Source organism: Hemiscyllium ocellatum, chromosome 35 (assembly GCF_020745735.1).
Source record: "Hemiscyllium ocellatum isolate sHemOce1 chromosome 35, sHemOce1.pat.X.cur, whole genome shotgun sequence".
Classification (NCBI taxonomy): Eukaryota; Metazoa; Chordata; class Chondrichthyes; order Orectolobiformes; family Hemiscylliidae; genus Hemiscyllium; species Hemiscyllium ocellatum.
Window position 1 is genome coordinate 24,873,788 of NC_083435.1, and position 22,119 is coordinate 24,895,906.

The 22,119-nt window shown below is 44.7% G+C and overlaps 1 protein-coding gene across 1 annotated transcript in view; it reads right to left on the reverse strand.

Annotated features, from left to right (window-relative positions):
- LOC132832574 (complement C4-like) overlaps nucleotides 1-22,119 on the reverse strand; it is a 129,307-nt gene that overhangs the window by 40,107 nt on the left and 67,081 nt on the right. The window contains exons 22-28 of the mRNA XM_060850666.1: nucleotides 20,239-20,290; nucleotides 18,610-18,693; nucleotides 16,270-16,473; nucleotides 14,961-15,036; nucleotides 12,321-12,477; nucleotides 10,509-10,619; nucleotides 6,068-6,236 (exon numbers count right to left, since the gene is read on the reverse strand). Coding sequence (XP_060706649.1) covers nucleotides 6,068-6,236; nucleotides 10,509-10,619; nucleotides 12,321-12,477; nucleotides 14,961-15,036; nucleotides 16,270-16,473; nucleotides 18,610-18,693; nucleotides 20,239-20,290 — 853 coding nt within the window. The remainder of the gene's footprint in view (nucleotides 1-6,067; nucleotides 6,237-10,508; nucleotides 10,620-12,320; nucleotides 12,478-14,960; nucleotides 15,037-16,269; nucleotides 16,474-18,609; nucleotides 18,694-20,238; nucleotides 20,291-22,119) is intronic.

The following is a 22,119-nucleotide window of genomic DNA, read 5'->3' on the forward strand; positions in this document are numbered from 1 at the left end:
CCCTCTAATCCCTTCCTATTTATATACCCATCCAAATGCCTTTTAAATGTTGCAGTTGTACCAGCCTCCAACACTTCCTCTGAAAACTCATTCCATACATGTACCACCCTCTGTGTGAAAAAGTTGCCTATCAGGTACCGTTTAAATCTTTCCCCTCTCATCCTAAACCTATGTCCTCTAGTTTTGGACTTCCTGACCCCAGGGAAATGACTTTGCCTATTTACCCTTTCCATGCCCCTCATGATTTTGTAAATCTCTATAAGGTCACCCCTCAGCCTCCTACCCTCCAGGGAAAACAGCCCCAGCCTATTCAGCCTCTCCCTATAGCTCAAACCCTCCAACCCTGGCACCATCCTTGTAAATCTTTTCTGAACCCTTTCAAGTTTCACAGCATCCTTCCAATTGGATGGACACCAGAATTGCATGAAATATTCCAGAAGTGGCCTAACCAATTTCCTGTACAGCTGGAACATGACCTCCCAACCCCTATACTCAATGCTTTGACCAATAAAAGAAAGCGTACCAAACACCTCCTTCACTATCCTATGTCCTGCGACTCTACTTTCAAGGAGCTATGAACCTGCACTCCAAGGTCTCTTTGTTCAGCAACACTCCCTGAGAACTTACCAACGTTTCACAACATCCTTCCGATAGCAGGGGGGTCAGAATTGAATGCACTAATCCAAAAGTGGCCTAGGCAATAGCATGACTGACTTTGTTGGGGCCAAATTAAATTAGCTTGCCAGGGTGATGAAGAAAGGAGCCAACATTTAGAAAGGAGAGAAGAAAATTGTAAATCATTGAATCCCTAGAGTGTGGAATCAAGTCATTCAGCCCATCAAGTCCACACTGATCCTCTGCCCTGATGGGACTGGAGATAGGGTGCTGGAGGGAATGTGTTAGGATTAGGATGGGATCATGTGCCCTTTACTCTATCCTGTAACCCTACATTCCTCACAGCTCACCCACCTAGCCTGCATGCCCCTCCACACTACAGGCAATTTAGCAAGGCCAGTCTGCCCTAACCTGCATGTCTTTGGAAAAAAAAATCAGTATTTGAGTATGGATCAAATATTTAAAAATAGCTAGTAAAGAAGCTGTCAGGGATTAGTGACATATAGTTTAATGATAGGGGTCAAGTGATGAAGTTACATGAGTTAAGGATACAAGTGGGCACTTGGAAGGACAGGACAGATATCACTTAAGTGGTGCAGCAAGAATCCTTACAGTGTGGAAGTAGGCCTTTCAATCCACACCGACCCTTCAAAGAGCATCCCACCCGGACCCAACAACCTGCTCTGTCCCCATAACCCTGCATTTCCCATGGCTAATCCCTGGACAATTTAGCATGGCCTATACACCTAACATGCACACCTTTTGACTGCCAGAGGAAACCTGGAGCAAACTCACACAGACACGGGGAGAACATTCAACGCAGACAGACGGTCCAGGCTGGAATCGAACCCAGGACCCTAGCATTGTAGGGTAACAGAGCTAACCACTGAGTCAGCGTGCAATGCAGAAAGACAGCAATCAAGGTTCGACAGTTCTGGTTACGCTATTCCAAATTGGATACAATATGGGATTAAAATGGGACTGGAGATAGGGTGCTGGAGGGAATGTGTTAGGTTTAGGATGGGATCATGTGCCATTACTGTAAAAGACATATGCTGACTGCTTGCTCCTCAGTCAGCCTGACATTGATAGAGGAAAAAAATTCTTCCAAACAAATCTGGGGAACACGTTTAACCTTTATTTTGAAAGGCAGAGATGAATCAAGGAGAGTTAGCTGGATTTGTTAATAATAGGCCTTGTCTTACTATCCCGATGGAATCTTTTTGAGACATTACCAAGTAAGATTGATCTCAATCGCCTCCTCATTGCACTCTGAGCGGATTTCAGAATGGGTTTTTACGAGGTCCCTCCCAGCAGCTTGATTAGAAAAGTTAAAACCTACTGGATCCCAAGAGTAATCGACAGTAAAATCGGTTCAGTTGCAAGAAGCAAAGATTTCTTGCTCAATTATTTCTTTTTCGTGAAGTACTAAGGCAGTCTTAGCAATAGACATTGAAATCCCACACCAATTGTGCTCTTGTCACCCTTCATGCTACCTCAAAACGTTGCTCCACATTATCTATCCATCAGGGGATAGTATAGTAATATGCATAGTAATCAGGAGGCCTCCTTGCTCATGTTTGACTAGATGCCGTGAGACTTCATGGATTCTGAAGCCAATGTTGAGGGCTCCCAGGGCGACTCCCTCGACTAAAATACCTCAGTGACGCCCCCTCTGGTGTTGACGGTGTCTTGGACATAGTGTGGAAGGTGTGATTAAAAGTATGACTGTCAGGCCATTGTTTCTTGTGCTTTAGTTAATACTCTGTCCAATCCTGTATTGCTCTAGGTCTGGAGTCATACTTAGGCAAGACCAGATACGGATAGCAGTTTTCTTCCCAGTTAAGAGTGGTCATCTGTGGTGGATTTCAAGCTCAGAGTTACCTGGGTCTTTGCATTACTATTTTAGTGAAAAGAACGCAGGGTTTTTGCAGCCCTCTCACCATTTGCAATCTAATCTTGCTTGAGACCATTGATAAACGAATAGAGTATTGAAGTGCAGGCATTAATGTAGATTGTAAATAGTAGTGATCACTAATTGGGATACTACACCAATTAGTGCCTGCAAACTTGGAATAAATAGACTATTTAGGCTGCCAGAGGAAGTGGTGGAGGCTGGTACAATTGCAACATTTAAGAGGCATCTGGATGGTTATATGAATAGGAAGGGTTTGGAGGGATCTGGGCAGGGTGCTGGCAGGTGAGACTAGATTGGTTTGGGATATCTGGTCGGCATGGATGGGTTGGACCGAAGGGTCTGTTTCCATGCTGTACATCTCTATGATTGTAACAGATGTCTTCCAGTAGAGTCCCAGGAGGTTCAGTTTTGGGTCTTGCACTTTTTTGTCATGTGCATTAATGATTTTGATATGAGTGACTGAAATAATACAGAAGTTTAATCTGTTATTCCTACTGAGGGGCAGTCAGAATTCAAACTGGAGTGTGACACAATTTCTTTGGAGAATGGAACAAAAGAGTAAACAGCAATTCTGAGAGGTGAAGAGAAACTGATGTACCTTGAGGTACATGTCTGTGGGGCTCCTGCAGGTAACAGGGCAGGTATATAAAATATCTCAGAAAGGTATACAGGACCTTACTCAGAAGGGATGAAGAGGAAAGTGCCTAGCCTGAGGTAATAATGCTCATTTTCACTTGGGAACTCAACAGCCTTCTGGACTCAATATTAAGTTCAACAATTTTAATGCTGGAGTCACCTTCTCCCATGCCTTTACTCCAACCCCCAAATACTAGGCCTTGCTCTGATGCCTTGCTCACACACTCTGATTTTACGCACACAACCCATTGTTGGTCACTATTGTCCAAAAATTGCTATTAATTTCCCAAGACTGACCGCTATCCACACCTTTGTCTGCCCAACTGTTCATCGAGATGTACAGCATAGAAACAGACCCTTCGGTCCAACTCATCCATGCTGACCAGATATCCCAACCCAATCTAGTCCCACCTGCCAGCACCTGGTCCAGTTCCCTCCAAACCCTTCCTATTCATATACCCATCCAAATGCCTTTTAAATGTTGCAATTGTACTAGCCTCCATCACTTCCTCTGGCAGCTCATTCAATACACGTACCACCCCCTGCGTGAAAAGGTTGCCCCTTAGGTCTCTTTTATATCTTTCCCCTCTCACCTTAAACCTATGCTCTTTAGTTCTGGACACCTCCACCCCAGGGAAAAGACTTTGTCTATTTATCCTGTCCACGCTCCCCTCATGATTTTATAAACCTCTATAAGGTCACCCCTCAGACTCCAATGCTCCAGGTAAAACAGTCCTAACCTATTCAACCTCTCCCTGTAGCTCAGATCCTCCAACCCTGGCAGCATCCTTGTAAATCTTATCTGAGCCCTTTCAAGTTTCACAACATCTTTCCGATAGGAAGGAGACCAGAATTGCATGCAATATTCTGTCTCTGTGCTGTGACCTCTCCCAGACAGGTTCCTCCAAGTTCAGTTGTGAATTTCACTGTTTGTTAATTTTCCCAGACGCATTTCAATGTCCAGCGATACATGAATTCAACAGCAAAGGCAGTAACTGCTAACTCTATCAGTTAGCAATGTAGGTTTCTTTCTCTCTCTCTCTCTCTCTCCTGCACTGACCTTACCATGTGCTTCCTTTGTCTGTTCTTCTTCCTTTTAAAAGTGTTGTTGTTTTGACTTGTTTTTTCTCCAAAATTCCAAAACAATGCAACAGCATTTAAAAAAGTAATTGCTGCTCCTGAAATTCGAGGAATTCACCTCCAACAACTAAAATACTTCAAAAAAGGAGCAGCCTGTTACAGCCAGAAATTTTTCCTGTCCTCCATTTTGGATTACCCAGAACCCTTTCTTCTCTCCCGTTGGGTTCCATCCCCACTTCTCTTTTACTCCTTAACCCCTGCCCCGACCCTACCTTCTGTATAAAAAGCAATGTTTCCCAGGTACCATCAGTTTGGAGGAAGGGTCACTGAACCTGAAACGTTAACTCTGATTTCTCTCCACAGATGTGGCCAGACCTGCAGAGCCTCCCTAGCAATTTCTGGTTTTGTTTCTGATTTCCAGCGTCCGCAGACATTACGCTTTTTATTCAGTTATGAAGAATTATTTGTGGAGTATTCTTCCTCTGTAGATCATTGGATGTGGAAAGTGACTTAATTGAGATTTGAAACACAATAGGTAAAAGCAACAAAGGGCTGCTGGCTCATCAAACAGAGACGACTGGAGGTGATTTAACTGGAGGGTCACAATGCCTCAGGTGGTGGGGAGGTGGGGGAGGAAGTTGTTTGTCGTAACCTCTCAGACACTTCAATAGAATATTTAAGAGCCATTTTGTTTTAGAATCCCTACAGTGTGGAAACAAGCCCTTCAACCCACACCAACCCTCCAAAGAGTAATCCACCCAGATCCATTCCCTTCCCCTATTATCCAACATTTATCCCTGACTAATGCACACATCCCTGAACACTATGGGCAATTTAGCATGGCTAATTCATCTGACCTGCACATCTTTGGACTGTGGGAGGAAACTGGAGCACCCAGAGGAAACCCAAGCAGACACTGGGAGAACGTGCAAACTCCACGCAGACAGTTGTCCAAGGCTAGAATCGAACCCAGGTCACTGGTGCTGTGAGGCAGCAGTGCTAACCACTGAGCCACCATGCTGCCCCTAATAGGATTGTAACCAGGGGACATAGATTCAAAGCGTTTTGTAGGATGATTCAAGCAGGAATTGAGTAAAATATTTGAATTAAATTGAATTTATTGTCACATGTACCGAGGCACAGTGAAAAGCTTTGTCTTGTGAGCAATAGAGGCAGATCACAGTTAAATAGCATAGGTAAGTAAGTAATAGGTACACAGTGGCAAAAACAAAAACACAGGTACAGGCAAATGTTAAGAGTTTGTGAGTCCATTCAGTGTTCTAACAGCAGGAGGGTAGAAACTGTTTCGAAAGGTGCTGGGTCTGTGGAACTCCTTGCCTGAAATGATGGGAAAGGCTGCTATCCTAATTGTACTGAAAAATCCATGGATATGTATTTGAAATGGCATAACCTGTCCAGACAGAAGGTTGTAAAGTTGCATTTAGTTCCTGAGATCTTCTTCGGCTTCCTTTCGTGTGACAGATGACTAATATTTGAGGTGAAGATGTTAACAGCTGACTGGATATGGAATTTGGAAAAAAGATACCTGCTGTGATGTAAAGGTTTGTTGACTGTTTAGATACAACATATTTTGTGGGAGCGAACAAAGTGGGAGTGAATCCACGTCGCTGCATAAACTTCTACCATCCTGCCAACTCTTTGTGATCAAGTCACCTTCAGTACTTTATTTATGATGCGCTTTTGCGTAGGGCTAAAAGACAACATGCAACACTGTTAAACAGCCACTTCAAGGACAAAATGCTCCTTCTTCGATATTTCCCACCAGCTCCCACACCAAGATTGATATCAACCGCTTACCTTTATCGTAAGTTACAATTTTTCTCAGTTTGTCATTTGCAAGAACAGCCTCCGAACTTTCAACATTCACCAGGGCAAGAGCATACGCGGTAATGGCCAATACGTAGGGTCGCTGGATAGTGTCAAGTTCATTTGAGAGGTAGTTAAAAGCCAACTGAATGCTGTTTTTCTGAAAGTACAAAATATTAAGATGGAATTGTGAAGAAGAAGTATTCAGTCGTAAATACTTTTCACCATGGGCATGCTTCCTTTTGGCAGAGGCTTTGAGTTCACATACAATGTCCTGGAAAGTACGCTTGAAATGGAGGCTTCCTTTGTCCCTCTGATTTCATAATGCTACCTGCCAGCACCTTCCGTTCCACAATCAGTTCGGGAGAGGTTCATTGATTACGCTGGGGCAAAAGCACAAGGGATGTGATAATTATAGAGTCACAGAGATGTACAGCAACTTGCCTCTGCTGACCAGATATCCTCAACTAATCTAGTCCCATTTGCCAGCACTTGGCCCACATCTTTCTAAACCCTTCCTATTCATATACCCATCCAGATGCCTTTTAAATGCTGTAATTGTACCAGCTTCCACCACTTCCTCTGGCAGCTCATTCCATACACGCACCACCCTCTAATGAAAATGTTGCCTCTAGGGTCTCTTTTAAATCTTTTCCATCTCACCTTAAACTTGCACCCTCTAGTTTTGAACTTCTTTACCCTGGGGAGCATATTGGTATTCAGACTATCCATGCTCCTCATGATTTTAGAAATTTTCATAAGGTCACCCCTCAGCCTCCGACGCTCCAGGGAAAACAGCCCCAGCCTGTTCAGCCTCTCCCTGTAGGTCAAACCCTCCAACCCTGGTAACATCCTTGTAAATTTTTTCTGAACCCTTTCAAGTTTCACAACATCTTTCCTATAGCAGGGAGACCGGAAGTGAATGCAGTATTCCAAAAGTGGTCTAACCAATGTCTTGTGCAGCTGCACTTTGGCCTCCCAACTCTGTACTCAATGCATTGACCAATTAAGGCAAGTGTTCCAAATGCCTTCTTCACTATCCTATCTACCCACAACTCCACTCTCAAAGAACTACAAATCTGCACTCCAACGTCTCTTTGTTCACCAAAACTCCCCAGGCCATTAGCATTAAGTGTGTAAATTCAGCCCTCATTAGATTAGATTCCCTACAGTGTGGAAACAGCTCTTTCGGCCCAACAAGTCCACACCAACCATCTGAAGAGTAACCTAACCAGATCCATTCCCCTACCCTATATTTAACCCTGACTAATGCACCTAACCCTATGGGCAATTTAGCATGGGCAGTTCACCTGACCTGCACATCTTTTGGATTGTGGGAGGAAACCAGAGAACCCGGAGGAAACCCACACAGACACGGGGAGAGCATACAATCTCCATCCAGAGAGTCGCCCGAGGCTGGATTCAAACCCAGGTCCCTAGCGCTGGGAAGCAGCAGTGCTAACTATTGAGCCACTGTGCTGCCCCTGAATGAGCAGTTAAGGTGATAATCTTGGAAGCCCATCCCAGGTCTTTCCTCAAAACATCACTCATGTGATGTGGGCATCACTGACTAGGCCAGCATTTATTGTCCAGAGGGCAGTTAAGGGTTAACCACAGTGCTGTGGGTTGGAGTCACACCTAGGCCGGACCAGGTGAGGATGGCAGATTTCCTTCCCGGAAGTGCATTGGTGAGCCAGGTGGGTTTTTCCAACAATTGAGAACAGATTCATGGTCATCACTGGACTCTTCATTCCAGCCTTTAATTGAATTCAAATTCCACCATCTGCTCATGCAGGATTTGGAACTGCGTCCACCAATCATTACCTGGATTAATGGTCTATCGATAACAATAGTATGCTGTTGCCTCCTTCTTAATTTTTATGGATTGCACAGGAAGAGAAGCCATGCTAATTGTTAAATAGGACATGCATGATGAGCTGAGGGTGGTATGGTGGCTCAGTGGTTAGCACTGCTGCCTCACAGCACCAGGGACCTACGTTCGATTCCAGCCTCAGGCGACTGGCTGTGTGGAGTTTGCACATTCTCCCCATGTCTGCGTGGGTTTCCTCCCACAATCCAAAGATGTGCCGGTTAGGCTGGATTGGCCATGCTAAATTACCCCACAGTGTTCAGGGATGTGTAGATTAGGTGCGTTAGTCAGGGGGTAAATGTAGGGAAATGGGGCTGGGTGGGCGTCTCTTCAGTGAATATTGAAAACAATGGGTAGGTGTGAATCAAGTGGCTGATTTTTCGTAGATGGCTTCAAGAGTCTTGAGTGTCATTGGAGCTGCACTCATCTCAGGCAACTGGGGAGTATTCCATCACACTCTTGACTTGACGTTCTGCAGGTGGTGGAGAGGCTCTGGGGAGTGAGGAGATGAGTTCCTCTCGTTGGGCTTAATGGCCTGTTTCCACACTGTAGGGATGCTATGAAACATTCTCCATGCCTGCTTCAAGGGGTTCACATTTTAACATTTATTCATCCAAAGGACATGAGTATCTTGGACCATTTATTGTCCATCCCCCAATGCCTTTGAGAATGTAGTGGGGCCCTACATCTTGAACCACTTCAGTCCATTGGATGTAGGTACAGCCACAGTGCTGTTAGAAAGGGAGGTCAGACTGCTGAAGGAACGCAGCCATACTTCCAGGTCACAATGGTGTATGATCTGGAAAGGTGTTCCCATGTAGTTGCTGCTATTTTCCTTCTTGATGGTAGAGCTCAGGGGCTTGAAACGTGCTGCAGGAGGGATCTTACTGAGTTGCTGCAGAGCCCCTAACAGATGGTACACATCTGAAAACGAACCTTCCAGTTCAGTGAGCAAGCCTACATCCAGAACCTCAACCTGAGCTACAAATCTTCTCAAAGCTTGTTTACACCTGTGGGCGCAACTCGCTAAAACTGGACAGAAAATGGGAAACCTTTGCCATCCGACAGAGTGCCACCCATGACCGGCTGTACCTCCCACATCAATAAAAAGTAGGCCATGCCATCAGTGCTTCATCCAGAGGCTCACTGAGGATGTTACCTAGTAGGGCGACGAAACGTCTGAAAACGAACCTTCCAGCTCAGCGAGCAAACCTACATCCAGAAGCTCAACCTGAGCTACAAATATTCTCAAAACTCGCCAAGATGGTACACACTGTGCTGTCTGTGGGCTGCTGTAGGAAGGAGTGAATATTGAAAGCGACGGATAGGTGCGAATCAAGTGGCTGATTTCCCATGGATGGTTTCAAGATTCTTGAGTGTCATTGGGGCTGCACTCATCACAGGCAAGTGGGGATTATTCCATCACGCTCTTGACTTCACATCCCACAGATTGTGGAGAGGTTCTGGGGAGTGAGGAGATAAGTTCCTCACTGCCTCAGGCCTGCTCCTGTAGTTTAGATGACTGTTCCAGCCCAATACTGATCAATGGGAAGATCCAGAATGCTGACCGATTCAATGATGGTAATCTCACCGGAATCCAAGTGAAGATTATTGGGATGCAATTTGTCGTTTTACACTGTGCAGAAATTACATAGCTGTCCACCAGATGTAGCTATCTATGAATTTGGTAATGCATCGAATACAGGTATAGAGTCACAGAGTCATACAGCAGGGAAACAGACACTTCGATCCAACCCATCCATGCCGAACAGGTATTCCAACCCAATCTCGTCCCACCTGCCAGCACTCGGTGCATATCCCTCCAAACCCTTCCTATTCATATACCCATCCAAATGCCTCTTAAATGTTACAATTGTACCAGCCTCCACCACTTCCTCTGGCAGCTCATTCCATACCCGTACCACCCTCTGTGTGAAAAAGCTGCCCTTTAGGTCTCTTTTATATCTTTCCCTTCTCACCCTAAACCTATGCCCTCTAGTTCTGGACTCCCCAATCCAAGGAAAAGAATTTGCCTATTTATCCTATCCATGCCCCTCATAATTTTGTAAACCTTTATAAGGTCACCCCTCAGCCTCCGACGCTCCAGGGAAAACAGCCCCAGCCTGTTCAGCCTCTCCCTGTAGCTCAGATTCCCAACCCTGGCAACATCCTTGTAAATCTTTTCTAAACCCTTTCAAGTTTCACAACATCTTTCCAATAGGAAGGAGACCAGAATTGCACGCAATATTCCAACAGTATCTATAAAGTCACTAATAAGAATGCTTTTAGTAAAATAACAGCAGCATTCACTTTCCGAGAATGTTAGAACTGAGCCATTGGAATAGTTTGTAGCTGTGAAATCATTGTCCAGGAAGGAAAACTGGACACACAGGAAGCAGAACCGCTCCCTCCCACAATGTGTCATAATCAGAGTTGATATTGACCTGGAACATCTTCTCTTGCCCCCCGTTTTATCTGCATTTGATCTCCACTTACAACATTGGCGTCTCTGCCACAAAGACGCGTGGGAAATGTGGATAATGCGGGAGAAATTAGCCTTACCACTTGCTGCTCCTTTTCAGACTCTGGCAGAAAGGACGGCAGGGAATGTTGCAGTGCTATGGTAATGAAGGCCGTCAAGGCAATTTTGCTTTCGGCGCCACCAATTCCACCCTGAAACACACAAATCAGAGGAGAGCTCGGCTGAGCTGACTGGAAGAAGTCCACTTTGCTGATTGTTGATATTATACCAGAATCCAGCAGTACACATTCACACTCACATTCACAACTCCCCACATTGGTTTTCAGCTGCCGTCCTTGGAGGAGAGGTTGAATAAATACATAGTACGCAGTTAGCCACACGCAGCTCAGCAGAATGGGAGGTGATCACATTGAAATGTAAACATTGTTTCAAGGCCTTGATGGAGCGAAGCTGTGCAGGAACTGTGGCCAGACAGAAGAACTGGTCCTTCATAATCTCAGATATGCAGGTTGGACATTTAAAATCTTCAGTCACAGCACAGTGAGCCCTCTGAATTTTCAGTTCCAGAGAGCAGTGTTTCAAAGACTGAGATTTTGGAATCTGGTGGAGTAAATAGTTTCAGGGCTGTTTCAGGGAAAGGGAGTTTTTGGATAAGATGAACCATGATCTGAATAACTAGTTGAACCAGCGAGAAGGAATGGTATAAACCACCCCTACCCAGTTTGCCCTAATGGGTCCAAGGTGGTGTACTGTTTCAGACCAACCCTGGCTGTACGTTCTGAGTGCTTAACATCAATTCAGTGACCATGTTGCCACGTAATACCTGGTGCTCGAAGGCTATGGATAAGCGTGACAAAATTGTTCCCAGCAGTTTTCTAGGACAAAGATAAATTGGCCATGGAATTCAGTCTCAAAAGGCATGAGAGCTATTAGTACTCACTTGAGATTGCAAAGCACCAAGTGTCGTTTAGTGTATCACGATGGATACTGCTCATGGCATTCATCACTGCTTCATTATGACAAATGCAAACTCCATCTTAACCCGTGATCACTTGAAGCATAATAGCTTATTGTAGGCACTTGCTCTGTTGTAACCTAACAGTTTATAGCTAACTTAGCTACTTATGTGCCTGTTCTAAAGTAATGGTTTAAACCTATCTCAGACACTTATGTGCCTATACATGTAAAATTTGCATTTAGTAGTTAGTTGCGGTAAATGTTTGTTGAATTATTCAATACCAGGATATCCAACACCAGTTTCCTGTTGCATTGGATGTCATAAGCATTGCTGCATCAGGTAAAACACCTTATTGGAGGTGAACTTACACACCAACAGAGGAGAAAGTGAGGACTGCAGATGTTGGAGATCAGAGCTGAAAATATGTTGCTGGAAAGACGCAGCAGGTCAGGCAGCATTCAGGGAGCAGGAGAATCGACGTGGGCTCATGCCCGAAACGTCGATTCTCCTGCTCCTTGGATGCTGCCTGACCTGCTGCGCCTTTCCAGCAATACCAATAGAGGGGTCAGGAGACAGGGCATGGTTGGGGATCAATAGGCATGGCGGACAATTGAAGTAGCTATGATGACCTAGAATGTGGGAAATCTTTGCAAACAACCAATAAACATGACTATAACAGCCCCATATCACTCCTGGATTAATGGATTTGAAATCTCATAGGAACTGGGTTCACGTGGAACGCAACTCAAACCATCCATCTGGAAGATTAAGGGATTGAGTCCCCACCCTATCCCCCAGAAGTTTCATTCTTTTACTGAAATCAGCGGAGACCAATACCAAGGCTGGAAAAGCAGATCATAAAATACAACTCTCAGTTCAAATACCAAAGACTTGGCATGACTTTACTTGGAGTCAGTGTAAAAGTTCACCGAACCTGCATTTCTCTGTGAATCACTGGTCTGGGATCAACAAAGTGTCCGGTTGCCCTCTGACCTTTGACCAAATACAGGGCGGATTGTTGAATGTGCTCTTCGTTGATCTGAATCTGAGTCCGAACAATCGAGAGTATCTTCACCACAAACGCTGTTAGCCTGAAATGTGAGACATTAAAAGAAAAGAAATATAAAGATCACTCAGAAACGAGTTGAAAGCTGTACTGTTTTAATTATTCTGTTACAAGTGAACCCAAAACCAGAATCTTAAATCTTCCTCCTTTGAGACTGATGTGTCGTGTCCTGTTTCTGTTGCAGACGGGTGATTGCCACAGTGGGACTGAAATGTCTCCTTCACACAGAGAGTTGGGAAAACAGTTCTGAGTCCTACCCTGGATGTCTTTACTAAGACAGAAGAATCTTGAGTGGGCAGGGTCAGGCTCACACAGACCTAATAGGATTTTGGTTTCGCTTTCAGGTAGTTGGTGTTTTTTGCTGGCTGTTGGAACTGAAAACTTGAATTCGCTGCTGTGAGAGTGAAGTCTTTAGCAGAGAGACTTTGTCTTAAAAATTAAGAGGACAGGTTCTTTCTTTTAGTGGACTGGAGAGAGACAGCATATGAGATTAAAAACAGTGTTGCTGCATTGCCTTCGTCGATGGTGTACTTGTGGGATGATTCCTGTATTGGAACAGCTAGTGGTTAAATAATACATTGTCATTTTAGGTATTTCAATCAAGTAAAGTTGTGCCAATTCTTTGGTATTTGAACTGAGAGTTGTATTGAGAGTTTCAAACTCCCTGCCAGTAGGATTGTACGGGCTGTATTTGATGACATCCTACATATACTTTTGAGCTCCCCAAACCTACTGAGCTACAGACCACGAGCTGAAATTTGGGATTTAGCTGGATGGTTCTTACATAATCGATACAGACGGGATATATTGACTGTGTCTCATTATGTGCTACAAATCATTCTAGGTTACTGTTCCTTTTGGGAGCATCTGGAAACACTTCCAGAAACATTTCCCAGGTGGATCTGCATCCATTTAGTCCCTGGTTGAGTACATTTAAGAATACATTTTTTTCAAAAGAACCAGTTGTCATTAATACAATATATTCAAAAGCTGATGTTAAATGATGTGTGAATCTTTGGAAGAGGAGGCAATGGCCGAGTCGCATTAGCTCTTGACTATTAATCCAGAGACCTAGGCAATATCCTGGGAATGTTGGTTCAAATCCCACCATGGCAGATGGTGGAATCTGAATTTGATAATAAAAGTAGATCTGGGATTGAGGGTCTAATAATGACCGTGAAACTGTTGCCAATTGTCAGGAAAGCCCTTCTGGTTCACTGATGTCCATTAGGTAAGGAAATCTGCTATCCTTACATTGTGTAGTCTACATGCGACTCTAGATCCATGGCAATGTGCTTGACTCTCAGCTATCCTTTGGGATGGGAAAAGAACAGTGGCCTGGCCAGCAAGGCCAGGATATTCAGATAACTGCGAGGTGCTGCATTCTGGAAGGTAATCCAGAGCAGGACTTACACACTTAATGGTAAGGTCCTGGTGAGTGTTGCTGAACAGCGAGATCTTGGAGTGCAGGTTCATAGCTCCTTGAAAGTGGAGTCGCAGGTAGACAGGATAGTGAAGAAGGCATTTGGTATGCTTTCCTTTATTGGTCAGAGCATTGAGTCAAAGAGTTGAGAGGTCATGTTGCAGCTGTACAGGACATTGGCTAGGCCACTTTTTGAATATTGCATGCAATTCTGGTCTCCCTGTTAGTGGAAGGATGTTGTGAAACTTGAAAGGGTTCAGAAAAGATTTACAAGGACGTTGCCAGGGTTGGAGGGTTTGAGCTATAGGGAGAGGCTGAACAGGCTGGGCTGTTTTCCCTGGAGCGTCAGAGGTTGAGGGCTGACCTTATAGAAGTTTATAAAACCTTGAGGGGCATGGATAGGGTAAATAGACAACATCTTTTCCCTGGGTTGGGGGAGCCCAGAACTAGAGGACATAGGTTTAGGGTGAGAGGGGAAAAATTTAAAAGAGACTTAATGGGCAATTGTTTCATGCAGAGGGTGGTGCATGTATGGAATGAGCTGCCAGAAGAAGTGGTGGAGGCTGGTACAATTACAATATTTAAAAGGCATCTGGATGGTTATATGAATAGGAAGAGTTTAGAGGAATCTGGGCCAAGTGCTGGCATATGGGACTAGATGAGGTTAGGATATCTGATCAGCATGGACGTGTTGGACTGAAGGGTCTGTTTCCATGCTGTACATCTCACTAACTCCATAACTCTATGACCACATCCTGTGAATAGATTTTTAAAAAAAGTCACTCTAAATCTAAAATCATCTACTTCAATTTCAATCCCAATTCATAGATTACGAAATTTGGGCACAAGGACAGAATGAGTGTCTCTCCCCTGACCGCATGTTATTCCTGATGAAGGGCTTTTGCCCGAAACATTGATTCACTTGGTCCCCAGATGCTCCCTGACCTGCTGTGCTTTTCCAGTACACGCTCTTGACTGCATGTTATTCAAGGGTGCATCTGGTAATTCACACTGAATTCAGACACTGAGTGAAATTAACAATCACATTTGTTTCGCGAGCAGAATGGGAAAGATGTGAAACCCACCATGTACTACTGGGCCGATGTAGCCACGCTCCATAGGAACCATCTGACTTTTTGAACTCCAGTATTCTATTGTACCCTGAAAATAAAATGTCAGATTGAAAACACGTACTAAACCGATAATGGCATCAACTGTCTCCTTTGTGTTGCTGGTCAAAGCACAGCAGGCCAGGCAGCATCTCAGGATTGGCCTGCTGTGCTTTGACCAGCAACACATTTGCAGCTGTGATCTCCAGCATCTGCAGACCTCATTTTTTACTCAACTGTCTCCTTTATCTATATTACCCGGTAATTTAGGAACCTAAGCAGTAAGGGCAGTTATTTATAATTTGCCCGATTGTTGTAAAATACTCGGATCGATCAGCACTCTTAGGCTGCACACTATGAGCCTATGGCCTGAATTTGTCACCATCACATTGGAGATACAACAGTAACTCGTTGATTCACCATTAATTAGAAGGATAGCTGATCTGATTCTCAACATCTATGCCAGTAGCTCTAATGCTCCCAGCCAACCAAAGAGCATCTTTAAACGGAAAGATTCCAGTTCCACCTTCAGGGGAAAGAACTGCAGATTTGTACTTTGATTTGGTAAAGGATATCTTTTTTCCCTATTCAGGCTTGAAATTTAACGCACTGGGGCTAATACCATATTCAGATGCCCAATTTTAATTGACTACAGGAGCTGGGACATCATGTTGAGGTTATACAGGACATTAGTGAGGCTTCTTCTGTCGTACAGTGTCCAGTTCTGGTCACCCTGTTAGAGGAAGGATATGATTAAGCTGGAGCGGGTTCAGAGGAGATTGACCAGGATGTTGACGGGTATATAATGTTTGAGATATAAAGTAAGGCTGGTTTTGCTGGGATGTTTTTTCATTGGAGTGTAGTAAGTTGAGGAGTGACGTAGAGGTTTATAAAATCATGAGGGATATATACGGGGTTAATCGCAGGTACCTTTTCCCTAAGATGGGGAATTTCAAGGCCAAGGGACATATTTTTAAGGTGAGAGGAGAGAGATTTAAAAAGAACACGTGGGGCAAATTATTTTTTACACACTGCGTGGAATGAACTTCCTGAGGAAGTGGTGGATGTGGGCACAGTTAGAACATTTAAAACTCACCTGGTTAAGCAGGAACGTTTTGGAGGGACATGGGCAAGGAGCAGGCAGGTGGGATTGGTTTAATTTGGACTGGTTGAATGGGAGGGTCTGTTTCCATGCTGGATGACTCTATAACAATGAGTGCTCACTCTATAGCTAAAATATAAACAGAACCATTTTGGTTAAACATCCAAATAGTGGAGACTTCACCTGCTTCGATATGTTGAATGGCTTCATCTTTCCTTTCAGCTTTCAGGTTGAGCCACTGCTCGCTTTTGTCTAGATATCTAACAGCAAAGACAGTCGGTGACATGTACATTGATGTTTGCTCAGCGCAGCCCTTGGGCTGTCGGATGAGCAGGTCGATTCCCTCTGGCGTTAAACAGTTCTCCACTGACTCCCCCATCATTTCACCTGAAGGAAAAAGATGATGGAATGGGAAAGAAGCACGTTAGTCACTGAACACATGAGCACCAGTGATCTTTCTAAAGACAGCATTGAAGAACAGCAGGCAGTTTCTGGAATTAAACAGCGGTGGTTCCTGAACTTGAACTCGCACTTGAACTCACATGCACCATCTGCAAACTGGGGTAATTCTCAAAGGCTCCCCTTTCGATAGCACCTTTGAACTCTGCAGCTTAGAAAGACAAGTTTCCCACCAAGTCACATGACTATGAAATGGGGTAAAAACAATGACTGCAGATGCTGGAAATACGATTCTGGATTCGTGGTGCTGGAAGAGCATGGCAGTTCAGGCAGCATCCAAAATGCAGCCAAATGTATCGGTGCTCTTTCACTGTCACTGGGTCAAAGTCCTCAAACTCCTTCCCTGAGCGTCTCTGGTTATCCTCCACCACAATGAACACTGAAGGTGGCTCACTGTTGTCTTTTGAAAAGCAATTTTTATTTTTTTTTGTAACAGCACAAATTCGGGCATCTCACTCCAGCTAGGAGAGAGCGAGGACTGCAGATGCTGGAGTCAAAGAGTGTGGTGCTGGAAAAGCACAGCCGGTCAGGCAGCATCCGAGGGGCAGGAGAGTTGACATTACTGGCACAAGCCCTACACTGAGAGCGTTCCTGATGAAGGGCTTATGCCCGAAACGTTGACTCTCCTGCTCCTCTGATGCTGCCTGATCTGCTGCGCTTTTCCAGCGCCACACTTTTCGAATCACAGCCCAACTTTCCACGCCAACCAGATTTCATCAACTGAACCAGCCTTATCCCTCTAAACCGTTCCTATTCACGGACCTGTCAAATGTCTTTTAAATGTTGGCAGTTGTACCTATTTCTAACACTTCCTCTGACGGCTCATTCCATAAACATATCACCCCCTTTTTGCTTTCACCTTAAATCTCTGTCTTCTAGTTTTGTACTCCCCTACCCTGGGGAAAAGACCTTCTGTATTCCCCTCATGATTTTATAAACTTCTACAGGATCACCCACCAGCCTCCAATGCTCCCACCTACCTAGCATCTACTCGTAACTCAAACCTTTCAGTCTCAGTAACATGCTTGCAGATTGTATTTGCACCCACATTATGAATAGGCAATAAATATTGTGCTATCTCATGACATTTGTATGCCAGGGATTGACAAGTGTTGAGAAATAGTAACAATTGTGGATTTCATCAATTGGAAGTACACTATAGAAACGTTGGGGTTTTAAATGGTCTTGAGCAGGAAATAAAACAGAAAACATCTTCCAAACACTATGTACCATTCTTTTCCTCCCCACCATCTGTATTACACGTTTGCTTTCAGCTAAGGTATAATTATTCTGCTATTAACACCTTCTCTGGCACTATGCTTTATCTTTTCTTCACAACCATTCCCACTCCCTTTGTTTTCGATTAGATTTCCTACGGTATGGAAACAAGCCCTTCAGCCCAACAAGTCCACACCGACCCTCCAAAGAATAACTCACCCAGATCCATTCCCATACCCCATATTTAAACCTGACTAATGTATCTAACACTACAGGCAATTTAGCACGGCCAATTCACTTGACCAACACATCTTTGGACTGTGGGACGAAACCAGAGCACCCAGAGGAAACCGACACAGACACGGGGAGAATGTGCAAGCTCCACACAGACAGTTGCCCGAGATGGGAATTGAACCCGGATCTCTGGCGTCGTGAGGCTTGAGTGCTAACCACTGAGCCACCGTGCCACCCCAGGCCTGTGATACCTGTGATCTTTAATCACCCCTTCCCCCTGACCTTCCATTCTGTTCCACTTGTTCCTGCTCATGTTCAGTTACACCAGCACAAAACCCTTCACTTTCTAACCTCTCTTCAGTTCTGAGGAAGATTCCTATTGGGATCTCCACAATAGCTCCGTATCTCTCTGCACAGATGCTGCCATGCAGATTGAGTTTCTCCAACACTTTTTGCTCTTAGTTTCAGGATGGTATGCCTTGGGAAAGGAAGAACTCCAGTGGGACAAGATGCTGAAGAAAAGTTCACATAATCTTCAGTGATAGTCACAGGACAACCTTGCGATGATAACCAATTGCAGATTTCCTTCTTCAAAGTAAAAGTGTGGTTTACCTCTGGCACGAATGTAAAGGTAGGAATTGGTGTCTGGAACCATGTTGGAAGGTATTTCTTCAAAGATATCAAAGGCACTCCTCCCTAATGATGATGAAGAAGATAAACAATTTCAGAAAGATGGTCATGGTGCATCTTGCTAAAAATCACACAACACCAGGTTGTAGTTCAACAGGTTTATTTAGAAGCACTGACTTTCGGAACGCTGCTCCTTCATCAGATGGTTGTGGAGTATAAGATCGTGAGACACAGAATTTATAGCAAAAGGGTTACAGTGTGATGTAACTGAAATTATATTTTGAAATAGACCTGGATTGTTTGTTAAGTCTCTCATCTTTTATTCAAATCATGGCGCATCTTGGTTGACATAGAGTCATAGAGATGTACAGCACAGAAACAGACACTTCTGTCCAACTTATTCATGTTGACGAGATACCCTAAATTGATTGAGTCCCACTTGCCAGCACTGGGCCCATATCCCTCCGAACTCATCCTATTCATATATCCATCCAGATGCCTTTTAAATGTTGTAATTGTACCAGCCTCCACCACTTCGTCTGGCAGCTCATTCCATTCACGTATCACCCTCTGCGTGAAAACGTTGCCCCTTAGGTCCCTTATAAATTTTTCCCCTCTCACCCTAAACCTTACATGACTTTCTTTTCTTAAGGCGAGGGTTCAGATAATGGCCTGAAGGTCTGGAGTGGTCCCCGTCCTGGCGCAGTACTTTACAGGAAGCAGGTGCTGGATTTATTGCTGCCAAGAGGCAGTTCTCTCTCTGGGGATACGATTTCTCGCCACAAGGGGTTGGCGTCTCAGTAGCGCCGCTGGAGCCGGTGACACTGCTGGGATTGCACCCCAAGGAAAGGATTACTGTGGAGCTCTGATCCCAGGCGGGTTAGTGAGAGCCAGAGGCACTTGGCAGGGAAGGCTAAGTTGGTGGAGGAGGCAGCAGCACTGCTGTGATGGTAGCCACTGTTGCCACAGTGATGTCAGTGGGTCAGGTGGGCCAAAGTATGTTCCCTTTGAAATCACTGCAGTCTCACCCACCATTAATGGCTGAACTGGCCACTGAAGTGATTAGATTACTTACAGTGTGGAAACAGACCCTTCGGCCCAACAAGTCCACACCGACCCGCACAACCCACCCAAACCCATTCCCCTACACCTAACACTACGGGCAATTTAGCATGGCCAATTCACCTGACCCGCACATCTTTGGACTGTGGGAGGAAACCGGAGCACCCGGAGGAAACCCACGCAGACACGGGGAGAATGTGCAAACTCCACACAGTCAGTCGCCTGAGGTGGGAATTGAACCCAGGTCTCTGGTTCTGTGAGGCAGCAGTGCTAACCACTGTGCCACCATGCCGCCCACAAAGTGGTTCACAGGAAAGCTGTCTGACAGTGGGGGTGGGTGGGGGATCACACCAGGAAGTTATTAGCACCAAATCTTCCTCCTTTGCTGGCTGTGTTCAGGGCTCTCATCCCCAGAATGCTCATCCCAGATTCATTCAGCCTGATGCACACCTCGTTGACTCTTCAATGACAACTTTAACACAGTGGATGTGCCAGAGAGATGCTCTTCTGTTCGACTATGGAGTAAAGTTATTTATTGCGCATGCTCACCATTTGGATTAATAGCAATGCTGCTTTCTTCTGTTTTCATCACCCCTTCTCCCTAGATGAGCAAAAGAATGGGCACAGCTGAGTGGAACAGAAATGTGGATGTCACACAACATAGATCTCATGACCTCCGGTATTGCAGTCTTGGCAACGGTGACTTGGAATGGCTCTTCAGACATTACTTGTGCTAACTGATCTATGTTGCCTTCTGGCCCAGCAATTTAAACATTCTTGTAATTCTTTTTAAATCCCTCCATGGCCTCATACTTATCTCTATTTCTGTAATTTCTTCCCCACTGCTATTAACACCCAATAGCATGCCCCTTCTGTAAAAGAAATACAGCATTTCGCCAATCCTGTGTATCCCCGATTTTTGACTCCTCCATCATTGATGGAAGCTCTCAGCTTTGTATGTTTCTTTGCCTCTTGCCCTAAGGTGCTTCTTAAGACTTTAAAGTGGCAAATCATATGGTCACTTATCCTAGTACTGTGTATCCTTCTGAGGGCCAGTGTCAGAATTAAGTTTTTAACCTCCTTTTGAGGAACATCTATACCCCTTTGGATGTGGTGGTTGACCTGAGGGTCACCACATCCCAGGTAAAGGGGCAAGGATGAGAAAGAGACTTCTTCTGGGCAATCTCAGCCAGTGTGGGAATTGAACCCCTGCTATTGGCATTATCTGCATTAAAAACCTCAGCCAGCTGAGCAGACCAGCCCATTGCTCTAGCAATGGAGCTGTAGAACATCTGGTTATTGTGTATTTCTTTCATGTCTGTTGCGATATTTCATTCTTTCAGCATTTTGCAGTGTGCCATCTTATTTATCTCGAATGCAAACACAGTGAAAAGACTACGTGAAGTACATGTGACATAAATGAGCCTTGGAAGAGTTGCAAGTTAGATAAATCGATTTTGTTGACGCTCACTTTGAAATGTGCCATAGAAATTTTGTTTTCGCATCAGCGACTTTAGGCACCAATGTTTAGATGCAACTGTGAAATAAATTAGATTCCCTACAGTATGGAAACAGGCCGTTTGGCCCAACAAGTCCACACCGACCCTCCGAAGAGTAACCCACCTCAACAAATGCACCTAACGCCATGGGCAGTGTAGCATGGGCAATTCACCTGCCGTGCACACCTTTGGGTTGTGGGAGGAAACCCTCACAGACACGGGCAGAACATGCAAACTCCACACGGACAGTCACACGAGGTGGGAATCGAACTCCCTGGCACTGTGAGGCAGCAGTGCTGACCCCTGAGCCAGCATGCCACCCCAATTAAAGTGGGGATTATTATTAAAAGCTGTATTAGAGTCAGGTGGGCTGCTGGTGTGTTATAATGTAACTGAAATGTTCATTTGTCTATGTTTCCAATAGCCACTGTACGAGGGTAGGAATGAATGGGGACATGGTTGTAATAGCTTTAAACCAGCCTCTGCTAACACTCTCATCGAACATGTCCGTCAATAAAATAAAAAAAAATACTCTTGGGACGTGAATTGGACAGGTCACAACCGTAAACATTTCAGTTCAAGGACCTTGCGTAATGACATTTTCCAGTTCGTTTCAGATCCCAATATTGATATTGGTGTTGCAATGAGGAATACAAATAAACACTTGCATGTAGAAGGCAGCTTTTATGGCCTCAGGCTGCTCCATTGTGTACCACTGCCTGTGACATTTTGAACTGCAGCTACTGATTTCAGACAGTGTTCACAAACGTTCACGATTACATCAGCCCCCACCTCAACTGATGAGTGCCTTGTACTGTGTATAGCTGTAAGGTCATTTTGTTCTTCATTTCTCTATTCTGTAACTGAGGGTTGTATCTCGGTCCTCAGTACCTAAAATGGCACTGTAAGTGGTGACTTATAAACTTTTCAC